Genomic DNA, 16,669 nt, shown 5'->3' with positions numbered 1-16,669 from the left:
TGTCTGTTTGTGACCCATAGAGTGACACTGTGTGTGTGATACAGAGAGGGGGACACTGTGTATGTGTGACACAGAGGGATAGTGTGTGTGTTTGACAGAGAGAGGGACACTGACACAGGGACTTTGTGTGTGTGACACAGGGACAAAGACACTGTGTGTGTGTGTGTGTGTGACAGAGAGAGGGACCCTGTGTGTACCACATAGGAAGGGACCCTGTGTGTGACACACAGAGTGAGGGACTGTGTGTGTGTGTGTGTGTGTGTGTGTGTGTGTGTGTGTGTGTTACAGAGAGAGGGACACTGCGTGTGATGTTGTGTATGTGTGACTGGTGGTGGCACACAGGCTTAACTCTGACAGAAATACAGAGGGATAGGCATTGTGTGTGATGCTGTGAGGATGACAGTAAATGTGATGGTTTTGTATACGAGCATAGGTTTTTGTGACACTGGATCTAAATATGTCTTTGAAAGGGCCTGTTAGTCAAGCTATAATAGTATAGTAAGATGGATTTGACCTAAACTATTAAATCTTACATGGCATCAAGGGGCACATGCATCAAGTGTCAGAAAGGGTGCAGTAAACCGTACTGACACTTGATGCATGTGGGGAACAGCCCTCTACTAATATGAGAAGAGTAGGCACCACCTGATGATTAAAGCAGTCATCTTTGGTGTTGGGGACTTCTTTAAGGGCGGGTTTCAATACGCTGCATTGCTGGGTATTGCATCCCAATCCAGCATTAACATCGGATCGGAGGGTGATACGTGACTTGGTGAGTCCCGGTTTATGACCTTTGTTACCTTGTACGGTCACTTTACTTTGCTGTGCCTCGTGCATTACACATTGGATTATAGTACTCCTAGGCAGAGATGCATTGTGGGTGTAAATTGTATATACAGCACTGTGCTTTATAAATGAATATCTTTAAAGGTGGGCAGGACGCTTCCTATTGTAAACAGATGCCTGCAGCCCAGCAACCCACTATTTTACCATCCTTTTGTCTTTGGTAGATAGGTAAAGTGTTAGGATAAGCTGCTGACATGTGAATGTGCTCACAAGTGATATTTTTATTTGCTGTACATAACGGTTTACGTTCTAGCAAATAAATGGTATACTTGCTACCCGTATCTGTGCGAGGGTTTGTACCGCTACTGCTGAATGTACATGCTAGGGTTCAATGTGGTCCGACTAAAAATATAAACTGCTTATCTCTGTGCTGACATACCGTGATAGTGTATCACAGTTGCAAATGAGAGAGTTTCTATGTCTCGCTGCTAATGTCCTCCCTCACATTAGACGGAATATATAGTGTGTGTATCGGATTGCCCATTCCACATGCAGTATCCTTTAGTGCAGTGGTGTGCAAACTGGGGGGTGCGCCCCTCAGGGGGGGGCGGGAGATTTTTGTAGGGGGTGCGGTGGTTGCAGAGGCCCCGCGCTCTTCCCCACGGCATTTAAATTAAATGACGGGGGATCGTGTGAGGCCTCTGCAACCTGTACTTAACCGAGATTCAGACGGCTGCTGACGCGTCGCCATGGGAATGTGACGTCACATGACCCCGCGGCGTCATTTGACGCAGGGAACGGAGGTAAGGGGCCCGAGCACCGGGGGCAGCAGCAGGCAGGGGGGGGCGCAGCGCAGCTGCAATAGTTTGCTCACGCCTGCGATAAGTGCAGTATTTTTCAACTCCAGTCTCAAGCCCCCTCCCACCACCCCCCCTCCCCAAACATGCCAGGTTATAAGGATATACAAGATTCAGTCGAAGACTGCGCCACTGAGACACCTGAAAACCTGACCTGTTGAGGAGGACTGGAGGCCTGGAGTTGAGCACCTCTGCTTTAGTGGGACACCACCTGATATACTATTTGGCTGTAGTCCTTATTACATAGAGAAATAATCCTTATTTTGCCATTGCCAACTAAGGTCGTCATTCCTCTAACACGTGTCACAGAGTTTCTGATATGCATCATTTTGGGGAGACAATGTGTGAATTGGCCTGTAGGTTATACGATGCTCTTGGATTTAATGAATAAAAAGTAGTAATGTAACATGCGTGTTTCTGAACAGCCAGTACTGGGGGAATAGCACATTTTCTGAAATGAGCCTGGTCTTTCAAACACTTTTTATTGTGTGTTTTTTTTTTTTTAATAGCCCTATTTGACCTTCAGATGTCTGCAGTTGCTCTGTCACATTGGAGTGATTCTATTTTTCTGAAACAAACAAGCTGTAAGACCCCCCCCCCCCGCGCCTTCATCTACGCCAAGTTTTTCCATCATATTTGGTGATGATGTATTTGACATCTCTCCTGGTAGATAGTTTTCTCTGCCACTGTCCAGAAGCTGATGTCACATCCACTCACACGAAGGGGACGTGACATTTTCAGTAGCTAGGTTTTCATGGAATTTTTCACAAGCCAGTGGACAGGAAGTTTGCAGACATAAGGAGGCTCATTAATAGCGCAGTGTGTTCTGACTAGATAATTAAGTTAGGCCGTTCAGCATATTATATATAGATTTACTACAACATTCCTGTCACAAGCGTCATCGATTTTATGAAATAATTGTTTAGCATTAGTTGAAATCAAAAGGGCGTGTAAAGGATTTATGAAGAGAATGCTTTTTTTTAATTCAGATGCACTGTAATCTCATTGCATTTTTGGCTAAAACTATTGTTTTATTGATAGTTTCATTGCCAAATTTAGGACAGTTTTTTATTTTTGTGTGCATATCTTATTGTATGTATGTCTTTATTTATATATCGCCACTCATGTACACAGGGCTTCACAGCTGTACACACATTGTACTGTACACCTTTTATTCTGTCAACTATCTTTTTTTCTCTCTTATCTATGGTTTTTGTCTCCTTTTTTTTTTTTTTCTTGTTTCCTTTTATACCATAAAATAAGGTAATGTTTTTATGGAGTGCACATTTATTTAGCAATGTTTTAAACAAATTACAAGTCATTCTGCAAATCACAATCCATAGAAAATCTTCCTCCTTTTAAGTAAGCACATATTGTTTGGCATAAAGGTAGAGGTGAATACCAAGCTGTTAGATCTGTGTATATATATATGCCTTGCAGATAGCTTAATTAAATGTTAGTCTCACAATTAACCACATTCCTTTAGTGTGCTGTACAGTACGGCTGGAAAGCCTGTAATGTGAAAAAATATTGGTGCGTCCCCTTTTGGGATATCTTTTTTTATTTTTATATATACAAGTGTGTGTATACATGTACACATGTACACACAGACACACACACATGTTTATGTGGAAGGGGAGCATGGTAAAGCGCTCCACTGGGGACTGTGCCCGTGCAGATCACTTGGGGCAGGAAAAGTGTGTCAGTCTGTGTCACACTGTGTCACATAGACTGTATGTATGGGTTCTAAACAAAGGTGTCGGAATCAGGTTCTCTGGTACAAATTGCAAAAGGGTTCAGCACATTTGATCATTGCATAATTTTTTTTTGAGAAATACACATACATATGCACACACATACACGTGTGTGTTTGTGTATGTGTGTGTGTGTGTATATATATATATATGTACAGTGGTTGACAAATCACCAAAAAATCTACTCGCCACACAAAAAAAATCTACTCGCCACCTAGTACCAAACGTGTGCTGCTTGGGCCAATATTTACTCGCCCGGGGGTTAAATCCACTCGCCCGGGGCGAGCAAATGTATAGGTTTGTCGAACACTATATATGTGTATATGTATATGTATATGTATATGTATATGTATATGTATATATATATATATATATATATAATCAAAAAATAAATAGATGATACCGTTCTGTGGCTAACGAAATGCTTTTATTTGTGCGAGCTTTCGAGATACACTGATCTCTTCTTCCGGCGATGTTACAATGAATGAAGCAAGGATAACTAAAAAACAGTGTCTCTTGGAATGTTATCTGTGCTTCTCCTTCCCCCGGTGTGGATGTGTTTTATGGCTAGAGGTGTCAAAGGGTAACTGAAAGCAAGTGAAGAAAGAGTGTGTATGTGTATCAGTGTGAATAAAAATGAATGGAGAGCCCACAGTATAAACAGTGCTCTCTCTACACAAGGTGTGTGTGGAGTGAGAGGGATATAAATGGTGTGGGTGGGTGTGGAAATGTGAGAGTTTGTAGCACAACTAAAAGTGTGTGTGGATACTATGTGGTCCCTATTGGTGTATATGGATGGAAAAATAAGGAGTATTAGTATGTGTGAGAGACAGCTGTGTGTGCATACATATAGCACAGTATGTACAGACATGGCCTTTAGCGCTCATGGGAAGAGAGTTCGCTAGTGTCAGTGATGACTCATAAAATTTCGATCTCTGTTTAGGCCACCGTTAAGTGTCCCGAACAGTTGCATAAATTTGTATTCATGCAACCGTCTCTCTTTCGGGGTTTTAAGATTACCTTTGAGTATGGCAACCCTCAGATCGTTCATCTTATGGCCAGAGTCAGAGAAATGTTCGCCAACAGGACTGTCTCTTGTTCCGCGTGTGATGCTGTGGCGATGCAGGTTCATTCTCTTGTTTAGCCCCTGTCCTGTCTCACCTATGTAGTAGCAGCCCCCTGGGCATTTCATGCACATGATGAGGTACACGACATTGCTGGAGGAACAGGTGAACCCTCCTCTGATTTTGTATTCCCGATTCTTGTGTGGTATTTGTATTGTGTCCGCTGTGTAGAGCATTGCACAGGTTTTGCTTCTTGGGTCCTGGCATGGTTTTGTCCCGCATTCAGTTGTACTGCTGAATACTTTACTCCTCACCATAATATTCTTGAGATCTTCAATATCTTCAAGATCTTCAATACTTTCCACCCGACCATCAACCTCAAACTCACCCATTCCCCGGATGAAGTACATTTTCTAGACACCACCATTACTATAAAGAACAACCAACTACAGACTTCTGTATACCGCAAACCTACAGACAGAGCCAGCTATTTGAGGGACAACAGCTTCCACCCGACACACACCAAACATGCAACCATCTACAGTCAAGCCATACGATACAACCGGATATGCTCCGACACAGCAGACAGAGACCAGCGGATTAAAGCCTTGAGATCAGACTTTATAAACCATGGATATAACCACAGAATTGTAGACCAGCAAATTCACAAAGCCACCAGAATACCAAGAAGTGATCTCCTTGAATACAAACAGAAGGAGACAAGCGACAGGGTTCCTTTGGTGGTCACATATAACCCACACCTAGGAGACCTACGCAAGATCGCCAGGAAACTACAACCCATCCTCCAGGAAGATACAAGACTGCAACAGGTCTTCCCTGAAGCACCCTTATTATCATACAGACAACCCCATAATCTCAAGAATATTATGGTGAGGAGTAAAGTATTCAGCAGTACAACTGAATGCGGGACAAAACCATGCCAGGACCCAAGATGCAAAACCTGTGCAATGCTCTACACAGCGGACACAATACAAATACCACACAAGAATCGGGAATACAAAATCAGAGGAGGGTTCACCTGTTCCTCCAGCAATGTCGTGTACCTCATCATGTGCATGAAATGCCCAGGGGGCTGCTACTACATAGGTGAGACAGGACAGGGGCTAAACAAGAGAATGAACCTGCATCGCCACAGCATCACACGCGGAACAAGAGACAGTCCTGTTGGCGAACATTTCTCTGACTCTGGCCATAAGATGAACGATCTGAGGGTTGCCATACTCAAAGGTAATCTTAAAACCCCGAAAGAGAGACGGTTGCATGAATACAAATTTATGCAACTGTTCGGGACACTTAGCAGTGGCCTAAACAGAGATCGAAATTTTATGAGTCATTACTGACACTAGCGAACTCTCTTCCCATGAGCGCTAAAGGCCATGTCTGTACATACTGTGCTATATGTATGCACACACAGCTGTCTCTCACACATACTAATACTCCTTATTTTTCCATCCATATACACCAACAGGGACCACATAGTATCCACACACACTTTTAGTTGTGCTACAAACTCTCACATTTCCACACCCACCCACACCATTTATATCCCTCTCACTTCACACACACCTTGTGTAGAGCACTGTTTATACTGTGGGCTCTCTATTCATTTTTATTCACACTGATACACATACACACTCTTTCTTCACTTGCTTTCAGTTACCCTTTGACACCTCCAGCCATAAAACACATCCACACCGGGGGAAGGAGAAGCACAGATAACATTCCAAGAGACACTGTTTTTAAGTTATCCTTGCTTCATTCATTGTAACATCGCCGGAAGAAGAGATCAGTGTATCTCGAAAGCTCGCACAAATAAAAGCATTTCGTTAGCCACAGAACGGTATCATCTATTTATTTTTTGATTGTTGAAGCTTGGCTAACACGGTACTGATACCTCTACATATATATATATATATATATATATATATATATATATATATACATATACATATACATATACATATACATACACACACTCACACTTCTAGATAGATAGATATAGCGCACACACAGACACAAACACTTGCATAGTAGATGAGGTTGAAAACAAGACATGCGTCCATCAAGTTCAACCTATGCTAAATTTAGACGACAGATACTTTTATCCTATATCTGTACTTACAGTATATTGATCCAGAGGAAGGCAAACAGAAAATTCCAGTGAAATATCATCCAATGATATCTCATAAGGAGGAAATAAATAAAAATAAAATCAGATTACTCTCTGGATCAACATTCTTCCCATGTTTACTTATTTGCTATATCCCTGTATACCTTTCCTTTCTAAAAAGATGTCCAACCTTTTTTGAACAGATCTATTGTATCTGCCATCAGTCTCCATGGGTAATGAATTCCACATTGTAAATGCCCTTGCTGTAAAGAACCCTTTCCTTTGTTGCTGGTGAAATGTCCTTTCCTCCAACCTTAAGGGATGACCCGAGTCCTTTGTACTGCCCTTGGGATGAATAGTTCTTTTGAAAGCTCCTTGTATTGTCCCCGAATAAATTTGTATATTGTTATCATATCCCCTCTTAGACGCCTCGTTTCTAATGTAAAAAAATCTAATTTAGCTAGCCTCTCCTCATAAGTTAGATTGTCCACCCCCTTTATTAATTTGGTGGCTCTTCTCTGCACTCTCTCTCTAGTTCCTTAATGTCTTTTCTAAGGCGTGAGGCCTAAAATTGTACTTAATATTCAAGGTGTGATCTTACTAATACTTTATAAAGGGTCATAATTATGTTTACTTCCCTTCCATCAATTGCACGTTTAATGCAAGATAAGATCTGGTTTACCTTTGCAGCTACTGCATGACATTGGGCACTATTGCTAAGCCTGCTGTCTACAAGCACTCCTAAATCCTTCTCCATCAAGGATTCTCCCAATTTATCCCCATTTAATTTGTAAGTCCCCTGTTTATTCTGGTTTCCCAAATGCATAACCTTACATTTATCTGTATTAAACCTCATCTGCCATTTACCTGCCCAAGTTTCCAGTCTCTCCAAGTCCTTCTAGAGTGAAATTACATCCTGCTCTGATTCTACTACCTTACACAATTTAGTATCATCAGCAAAGATGCCAACCTCAAGGTCATTAATAAACAAGTTAAAAAGCAGGGGTCCCAGTACCGATCCCTGAAGTACTCCACTCATGTCCTTAGCCCAACCTGAAAATGTTCCATTTATGACATCTCTCTGTTGTGAATCCTTCAACCAGTTTTCAATCCCGGTGCATATATTTTTACTGAGTCCAATGTGCTTTATTTTGTACATTAACCTCTTGTGTGGAATTGTATCAAAAGCCTTTGCAAACTCTTAGTAGACCACATCAACTGCATTACCCTGGTCTAGATTCCTACTTGCGCACACCCCACACACACACACCCACACCCACACCCACACACACACCCACACACACATAAACACATACAAATGTTTTAGGAGCCAGAGTTTGGTAACTCTGTGTCAATCACACACACGCTCACACTGACATACACGCTCCGACACATTCACACTGAATGACACACACAAATTCGGCCCGTAACTGCCACAAGTTACCTGCATGGTCACAGTCCTTGGCACAGTGCTTCACCGTGCTCCCCCATCCGCTTCTCCTCCTGAGTTAGGGACGCAGTGATGACTGACCTGTCAATCACCGATGCAGCCAGGAAGTGCGAGCTCGTCATGCACCGCAGTTGCCTCAGCCAGGCATAATGGAGCATGCCGTTGCCGGTCACGGTGACCGGTCAGGCAGCACAGGTGCCAGGACTGAAATTGTAAGTGCTGATCAGCTGGGATTTTCCCATCCCTGACATAGGATATGTAAGGTTAAACCCAAACCCTCACGTAATAATGTTACAAGGGGCAAGTATTTCTTGTGACCTTTGCTCCCCTCTCTACCTAAGGAAGTTGCAATTTGTTACAGACCTTTAAAAGCAGCAGAAGGGTTAAGCAACAATGTCCAAATATACCCAATGAGAGATCTGTTTTTGAATACTGTCATTTACCTGTCATTTAGAGTAACTGAGCCACTGATTAAGCCACCTGTGCTGAAGCAGGGATATCCCTAGGACCTGGCCTGTTGTTGGCTCTTGAGGACTGGAGTTGCCCACCCCTGCAGTAACTGTATGATTTATTTTTTAAATTTTTGCATATTTTGCTACCTTTTTATTGACCAACATCATTTTCCGTTTTTTTTTAACAGATGTTATTTTGTATGACATTTCAGTTTTATGCTTTTCTAAACCTATACATTTTTAAGAGAAATGGTGTGAATTCAGGATAAATAATCTACAGCTGAGAAACACTTGCCTGCATCATTTGCTGTTTTATTATTTGATGTAGAATTGATTCTGCATGAATGTATTTACTTTGCCGGCTTTCTTTTACACTAGGGAGGCATGCATCAATGCCAAAGGGAACAGATGCACACCTCCCTAGTGTAAAAGAAAGAGGGGAACAAGTAACAAATAAATAAAGTCAGCCGACCTCCAAAACTTAACTTGCCAATTCTCTCCATGGAAAATACCAGAGACTCCTCACTGATGGATGTGAAAACAGCAAACTTCTGTGCAGAAGAACACTGACAAATCATGTGTCCTTTGTTAGGTACAATAGATGGATGACACCTGTCCTGTATCAGATGCTAGAGTGATATAGTTATTTCCAGAGAAGGCTTCTTGTTCTGACCAGTACCAGGTTCAGATAACAGCTAACACGTTTTCAAACCTATCCTCATATCCTACAGCCACATCAATTTCTAGCGAAGAATAAGTAAACATTCCTGAATGCTATTATATATTTGACTACTCTAAAATGCACATTCTGGTTTGAGAACACTTAAGTATACCCACCAAATGTTAAAGGAGTCAGTAACTTTAGTTACTTACCATTTATGTTATATATGAGATTTTTATTTTAAACTTTGTTGACCTGTAATACCAATTCATATTTGACCTTATTTTTTTACCTTTTAGAAACGCATTTACAGCAAGTATGGAGAGTCATCTTGCAGAAGAGCCAGGTGGTCACTCCCAAGACAGTTTGACCCAGACAGATAGTAAGTGTGGTCTGCCATCTAGCGATGAACATACAATTGAAGACGTTAACACTGTTTCGGAAATGACAGAAGACTTGGGCACTGTTTCTCCTGGAGTAGAAGACAATAACTCTGAAACACAGTTGCAACTGGCTGAAATAGTCAATGAACTCAATGACCCTGAGGCCCACAAGGCAGCTGATGTTTCTAAGGTTCAGCAGCATGTGTTGCCTGATCTCCGGGCTGGAGGTGAGCCTCATGCTCATACACCTTCAGATGTGCCACTGACTGTAGCAGCTGCACTTCATGGAGATTACACCCCACAAGCATTAGACACTGAAGGATCTAAGCACTTAATCACAGAACATTTACAGGGGCTGGGTACTCCAGATTTGCTGGACAGTACTATTAAAAATCTGGCCACAGAAAGTCACTTTGATACGGACTGCACCAAAGATCTTCTTTCCAAGATCCATCTTCCGTCTGCACAGGAGAGTTTGCTGGAGGAAATAGAATCTGAACTTGGCACTACAGAAATTGATAGTAAATTACCAAATGGAATGAAGAAATTCTCCCTAACCATGCTGGAAAAATGTGTTCAAGATAAATATCTGCAACAGGAACACACTATAAAAAAGTAAGCACCATTTTATTATGTTCTTATGGTAAGCGTTTCCATCCTTTGAGGGGTTTTGTACAATTTCTGATTGGAGAGCAAAAAGCAAACCTGGCCCTTCTAATTTATCTTCCTCAAAGTGAAACATCCCAAACTAGCCCATTATAAATAATATTCACTGGTGTGAAAAAAGGCAAAAGGTATGTTTTTAAACAAAAAAAAAAAGCTGTGTGTGCGGTGCACGCGCATAGTAAGTGAAACTTCTTTGACTTTTGTCACAGAAATTGTATTTGTATTGGTGATGTTTTAATTAAAAATCAAAATACAATTTCATTGACAAAACACAAATAAATTTGACTTATAATGCGCGTGCTCGGCACACATCCCCTGTATTAGCTATTTGCACTAAGTGTGAATTCCTTGTGTGTATGTGTGTCAGTCAGTGTGTGTATGTGTGTTGGTGTGTGTGTATATGTGTGTCAGTCAGTGTGTGTGTATGTGTGTCAGTCAGTCAGTATGTATGTATGTATGTATGTATGTCAGTCAGTGTGTGTGTCAGTTAGTGAGTGTGTATGTGTGTGTGTGTATGTGTGTCAGTCAGTGTGTGTGTGTATGTGTGTGGGTCAGTCAGTGTGGGTCAGTGTGTGTGTGTGTGTGTGTGTGTGTGTGGGTCAGTCAGTGTGTGTAATGTGAGTCAGTGTGTGTGTGTGTGTGTGGGGGGGGGGGTGTGGGTGTGTGGAGGGGGGTGTGGGGGTGTGGTGTGTGTGTGGGGGGGTTGTGGTGGGGGTGTGGATGTGGGTGGGTCAGTCAGTGTGTGGGGGTGTGGGTGGGTCAGTCAGTGGGGGTGTGGGTGGGTCAGTCAGTGTGTGTGGGGGTGTGGGTGGGTCAGTCAGTCTGTGTGTGGGGGTGTGGGTGGGTCAGTCAGTGGGTGTGGGTGGGTCAGTGGGTGTGTGTGTGTGTGTGTGTGTGTGTGTGGGTGAGTCAGTGTGTGTGGGTGAGTCAGTGTGTGTGGGTGAGTCAGTGTGTGTGGGTGGGTCAGTCAGTGTGTGTGGGTGGGTCAGTCAGTGTGTGTGGGTGGGTCAGTCAGTGTGTGTGTGTGTGGGTGGGTCAGTCAGTCAGTGTGTGTGGGTGGGTCAGTCAGTGTGTGTGGGGGTGTGGGTGGGTCAGTTAGTGTGTGTGGGGGTGTGGGTGGGTCAGTCAGTGTGTGTAGGGGTGTGGGTGGGTCAGTCAGTGTGTTTGTGTGGGTGGGTCAGTCAGTCGGTGTGTGTGGGTGGGTCAGTTGGTGTGTGGTTGGGTCAGTCGGTGTGTGTGGGTGGGTCAGTTGGTGTGTGGTTGAGTCAGTCGGTGTATGTGGGTGGGTCAGTCGGTGTGGGTGGGTCAGTCGGGGTGTGGGTGGCTCAGTCAGTGTGTGTGGGTGGGTCAGTCAGTGTGTGTGGGGGTGTGGGTGGGTCAGTCAGTGGGTGTGGGTCGGTCAGTGTGTGTGTGTGTGTGTGTGTGTGTGGGTGGGTTAGTCAGTGTGTGTGTGGGTGGGTTAGTCAGTGTGTGTGTGGGTGGGTCAGTCAGTGTGTGTGTGTGGGTCAGTCAGTGTGTGTGGGGGTGTGGGTGGGTCAGTCAGTGTGTGTGGGTGGGTCAGTCAGTGTGTGTGGGGGTGTGGGTGGGTCAGGCAGTGTGTGTAGGTGTGTGGGTGGGTCAGTCGGTGTGTGTGGGTGGGTCAGTCGGTGTGTGTGGGTGGGTCAGTCGGTGTGTGTGGGTGGGTCAGTCGGTGTGTGTGGGTGGGTCAGTCGGTATGTGGGTGGGTCAGTCGGTGTGTGTGGGTGGGTCAGTCGGGGTGTGTGTGGGTCAGTTAGTGTGTGTGGGTGGGTCAGTCAGTGTGTGTGAGGGTGTGGGTGGGTCAGTCAGTGTGTGTGGGGGTGTGGGTGGGTCAGTCAGTGTGTTTGGAGGTGTGGGTGGGTCAGTCGGTGTGTGTGGGGTTGTGGGTGGGTCAGTCAGTGTGTATGTGTCCAGCTGCAGCCAGGGGCGGGGTGTAACATTGCGGACTACCTCTCTTCCCCCCCCCCCTTACGCAAATTCTGCACACACCCCCCCCCCGCACGCAAATTTTGCCCCCCCCCCCCCCCGCACGCAAATTCTGCACGCAAATTCTGCACCCCCCCCCGCGGGGTACATGCGCCCGGCACGGGCATGAGTGACCGAGCCCCTGTGCTGCGCGGGTTGCGCCCGGGTTTGCGCCGTGTGCCACCGCGAACGCCCGCGTCAGTGGAGGGCTGAATGGCGCCGCTGCCAATGGGCGTTAGGAGCGTGTGGGTGGAACGACGCCGCTGCCAGGCGCTTCTGCGCATGTGTGGCGTCCGTCAGCGGCGCCATCACAACTGCGCATGCGCGGCATGGCAGCGGTCGTGGAACAGTTAGGCGGGCCGTTAGGAGCGGCGGCGGCAATCGCTGCCGCATATGTCAGCATCCGGGTGTGTGGGGCTGTGTGTGGGGGTGCGGCGGCGATTAGGAGCGGCGCCGGCGGCTGTCGCCGCCGCCGCATGTGACAGGGGACGTGTGAGCGGAGCGGCGTCCATTACGTGACGTCACTTCCGTTTCACATTTCGCCCCCCATCTATCCAGTTTTGTTCTATCAGGACTAGGTGCCACGAAAGAAGTTTCACTTCAAAAATTATAGCTGAATCTTCTAAGGAGCTGTTCTGAAGGTGTCATCAAATCCTTGAACTACCAATCAGAGTGCTGGTCGTCTAAAGATGTCTGATTGTCCATGCGGCATCTAATTTGTGAAATAACCATAGCGTCTTTGAGCTTTACAGAAATGGTAAAGGGTTTCATCTCACAGTCCTGATTTTAAACTTTGATATTCCTATCACATTGATTTTAAAAATGACTGGTAATTGGAGATCCAACCAAGATATGGTGACAAAATATTAGAAATAGTCTTAAGAGCAGAGTGATGCCACAAATGCTCTAGAAAGCAGACTTTTTAGCAATTCTGACTTAGCAATATAAATCAATAGAAGGGACATATTAACAAATGTTTAATTGCACCAACATAATAATGTCTTGAGCAATCACATCCCATCCTGTTGCCAAGTTGGTTTAAATCTAAGTGGGACTGCTTCTTTAAGACCTTTGGAGTCTGTGAACACCAGCATTTGAATATGTAAAAACTGTTTTGCTTATTAAAGCGTCTGACTCAGCAGAAATTGTCATGTAAAGTTTCAAATATACCAGCAGCCAATAGAGGCAATTAAGGTACATTTGTAATTTTCTAAATAAAAGCAGGACGAACTTGTATTTTTAAGTGATAGGATTGTTTATCTTTTGTTTTTCACCCAATATCTCATCACTATCTGTTTCCTTTACACCGTGAACAGGTTAATTAAAGAAAATCAGAAACACCAGGAACTGATCTTGGAAATCTGTTCTGAAAAAGATCATTTAAGGGAAGACCTGAAAAGACGAACAGAGACGGAAAAGATGCACCTTGGTACTATTAAACAGGTGAAAGTAAAAAGTCATACTGACACTTTGCGTATGTATGTACGTATGTACGCATGTATGTACGCATGTATGTACGCATGTATGTACGCATGTATGTATGTATGTATGTATACATGCTATGGGTACCCCCTGCTTTCCGAGATACTTACTGGGAAAGGTGCCAGTGATTACTTGGTGGTATTTAAATCTCCTGTTATTTAAATCTCCTTCATCACGCCATTCTGGATGGAGATTTAAATAACAGGAGATTTAAATACCAAAAAGAAACCACTTGCACCTTTCTTGGGAAGCAGGAGCTCCCCGGAGCTGAAATTAACGTGGTTCGGCTTCGGGGACCCCCGGCTTCCCATCTATGTATAATAAAAAATAAAAAAAGGGTGGGGGGGGGGGAACCAAGAGAGGGATACTTCTTTTAATTCTTCAGTTATAAATCCAAAGTAAAAAATGTTTTGTCTTCCATCCAAAATGTTTGCTGTTCAACCATAAATGAGTAATTAATGGGAAATATATCGTATTCCCTTATTATGAAACTCCATTGTACAATAATCCTTTGCATAGCTGTAGGTCCACAAAGCTTGCTCTTTTCAGGGAAATACAATATTACCGATAACATGGTGATAATCTCAACTCTTCTAGCCTCCAGCCCACATCAGTTACTAACAGGAGAATGCCTCCCTCCCATCCCGTGTGTGCTAAAGAGGACGCATTGTTTTCAGTGGAGCTGCAGTCCTTTCTTGCAATAAACATCACAGCAGCAATATTGCCTGCATTTATGCAAAGGAAGATTGCTTTGATGTATTGAACCCATTTTCGCTTGCTTTAGTGTCACATGTAAAATCGTTTCTAACATTTGACTTAAATTGTTAACCAGGGAAGTTTTTGTGATGCTAGTAAAATGTGAAGAGTAATGATAATAGCAGTTTGATGCAAATAGGAACGTTTGATATATTGGCGCACTAGGACAGTGATGCTGTTTGATTGATCAATGCTTTTGCTCTTATATTAGAGTAGGGAGGTATAAGGTGTTCATGTTATAATATTGTTATGCAAATTATTTCGAGAGGGAAGGGCCAGTAGATTATTTTATGGACTGATTCCTCACCACCATTGTAACCATGTAAGCCGTAAGCCGCTCAAAAAAGACCTGTGATGTCCTAAGACATCAGATAAAAATAATACAAGTATCTGTTACAGATTACAACAATTTGGTGGGAAAACGTATGCACCAATCTACCTTCCACACGTCCCCTACAGTGCTGCAGGAGAAATATTCTTGCTCACCATTTATGGCCAGTCAAAGTCCACACTCATTCCAAGTTGGTCAGGTTAGATTTTCTATATCAGTCTTGTATAACAAGCACTGAGTGGCTATGGTGACTAGAAAGCAAAACTTCTTTCAGACCATGATTTTGCTTCCGTTGCCTCCTCCAAATTGACAGTTTGCCGTGATTGACTCAGTGGGAGTGGAATGAGCATGAATGGGCGGCGCCCGGGATTGAGTGGGCGAGGGCCCGGCGCCCGGGATTGAGTGGGCGAGGGCCCGGTGCCCAGGAATGAGTGGGAAAGGTTGTATAGTGGAGACTCATTGTGACACATGTCTTCCGTAAGTGTAAAATACACTTTTTTTGCTGCAACTTGTTGTTATGATTAAATCTGTTGTGGTGTTTATTATTACTCTGAAATAATGAGGTAAAAAACATAAGTCCGAAACAAGCTTAGAGATGTGTTTGTTCGTTGGCTGTATTCTATAGTTTAAATGTCCTTTTTCTGTTCAGTACGCTGCAAGCAGGTGGATACATAAGAGGTTTCTATGTGCTGCTTTAGAAGAGGCATTTTATTGGCTACCAATTCAGGACTAGTTTATCTTCCAAGTACAGCGTGAGAGTCATTAACAGTACACGTAGGCTGATGAACTTGAACACATTACCCTGAGCTGTTAAGCCAGTTTAACAGCCTTCCTCACTCTTAAGGCCGCAGCCAGGCTGGGAGCGAGCGCGCTCTCGCTCGAGCTCCCTGCCGTGAGAGCAGGGGCGATTTTGTGTCCAGCGTAGTTGCGCGCGCAGGGGGGGCGTGCCCTCAATGGCTGAACCGCGCACGTGACCGGGGCAAGCGCGACAAATTCAAAATAATTTGTCTCGCCAAGCAGCTGAAATGCGGAGCGCTGACAGGCACGCGCTCACGCTGTTCAAACACATTGTTGCTGGACGAGCCCCAAGTCCTTGATTTATACCAGATGCCACTGAACGGCAGCGCGATCCGGTGACGTCACCCTGTGCTGCCGCCGAGCAGCATCTTGAACATACAGGGGAGACAGAAGAGGAGACGGGAGGTGTGACGGAGGCGTGAGCGGTTCGCCCTCATTGGATGAATCGCTCATGTATGCGCGGCACGCGAGATATGTTTACTTTAATTTGATTACATAATTTGTTTTTTCAGCTGCGCAGCATTGTGCCATGCGACGCCGTCGGCGATTTTTGGTATAATTACGGCCTAAGTGTTTGTGGCAACACATACATGAGAGGAAGGCTTATTGTAACTCTCTCTTAATTGGCTTTGATGACTTCTGGTTCAATTTTAAGTTACGTCTGTCGCCAATAAATATTTCCGAATGCCCCCCCCCCCCCCTGAAAATATTTGGGGAATGCAAATTCAAAACAGAAATCTTTGGTATGTTATCTTCTCCCCCCCCCCCCCCCTTGTCCTAAGAGCAACATGATAAAAGTCAAGATCAATTAGTGTTTTTATATGCATTCAAAGCTGTGTGTTAAATAATTGCATTAACTAATAGTGAATAGTATTGTGAATCACAGTATGGGAGTACTTTAACATCACAAGATGGGGATATAAACAGGTCTTTTATAGGTTTTCTCAGGTGACCGTCTGTTGTAATATGTTCTGCTTCAGCTCCTTGCTGTACTTGTGAAGGCCCCGGCGCTCCCAGTAGTAGCTCAGCAATAACATTCATAGGAACAATTGGCCAGTAAAGCAGCAGCCCGCACGGATCTCCCTTTGCCCTTTACAAAGCGGCTATTATTTTTT

At 44.2% G+C, this 16,669-nt stretch overlaps 1 protein-coding gene across 1 annotated transcript in view; it reads left to right on the top strand.

Annotated features, from left to right (window-relative positions):
• CCDC186 (coiled-coil domain containing 186) overlaps positions 1–16,669 on the top strand; it is a 73,428-nt gene that overhangs the window by 2,174 nt on the left and 54,585 nt on the right. The window contains 2 exon segments of the mRNA XM_075611949.1: positions 9,455–10,153; positions 13,504–13,630. Of these exon segments, the coding sequence (XP_075468064.1) occupies positions 9,474–10,153; positions 13,504–13,630 (807 nt within the window). The 5' untranslated portion in view covers positions 9,455–9,473.

The sequence above is a fragment of the Ascaphus truei genome, chromosome 8 (assembly GCF_040206685.1).
Source record: "Ascaphus truei isolate aAscTru1 chromosome 8, aAscTru1.hap1, whole genome shotgun sequence".
Lineage (NCBI taxonomy): Eukaryota > Metazoa > Chordata > Amphibia > Anura > Ascaphidae > Ascaphus > Ascaphus truei.
Note: the sequence above shows the minus strand (reverse complement) of the source record. Positions and strands in the feature narration are given on the sequence as shown.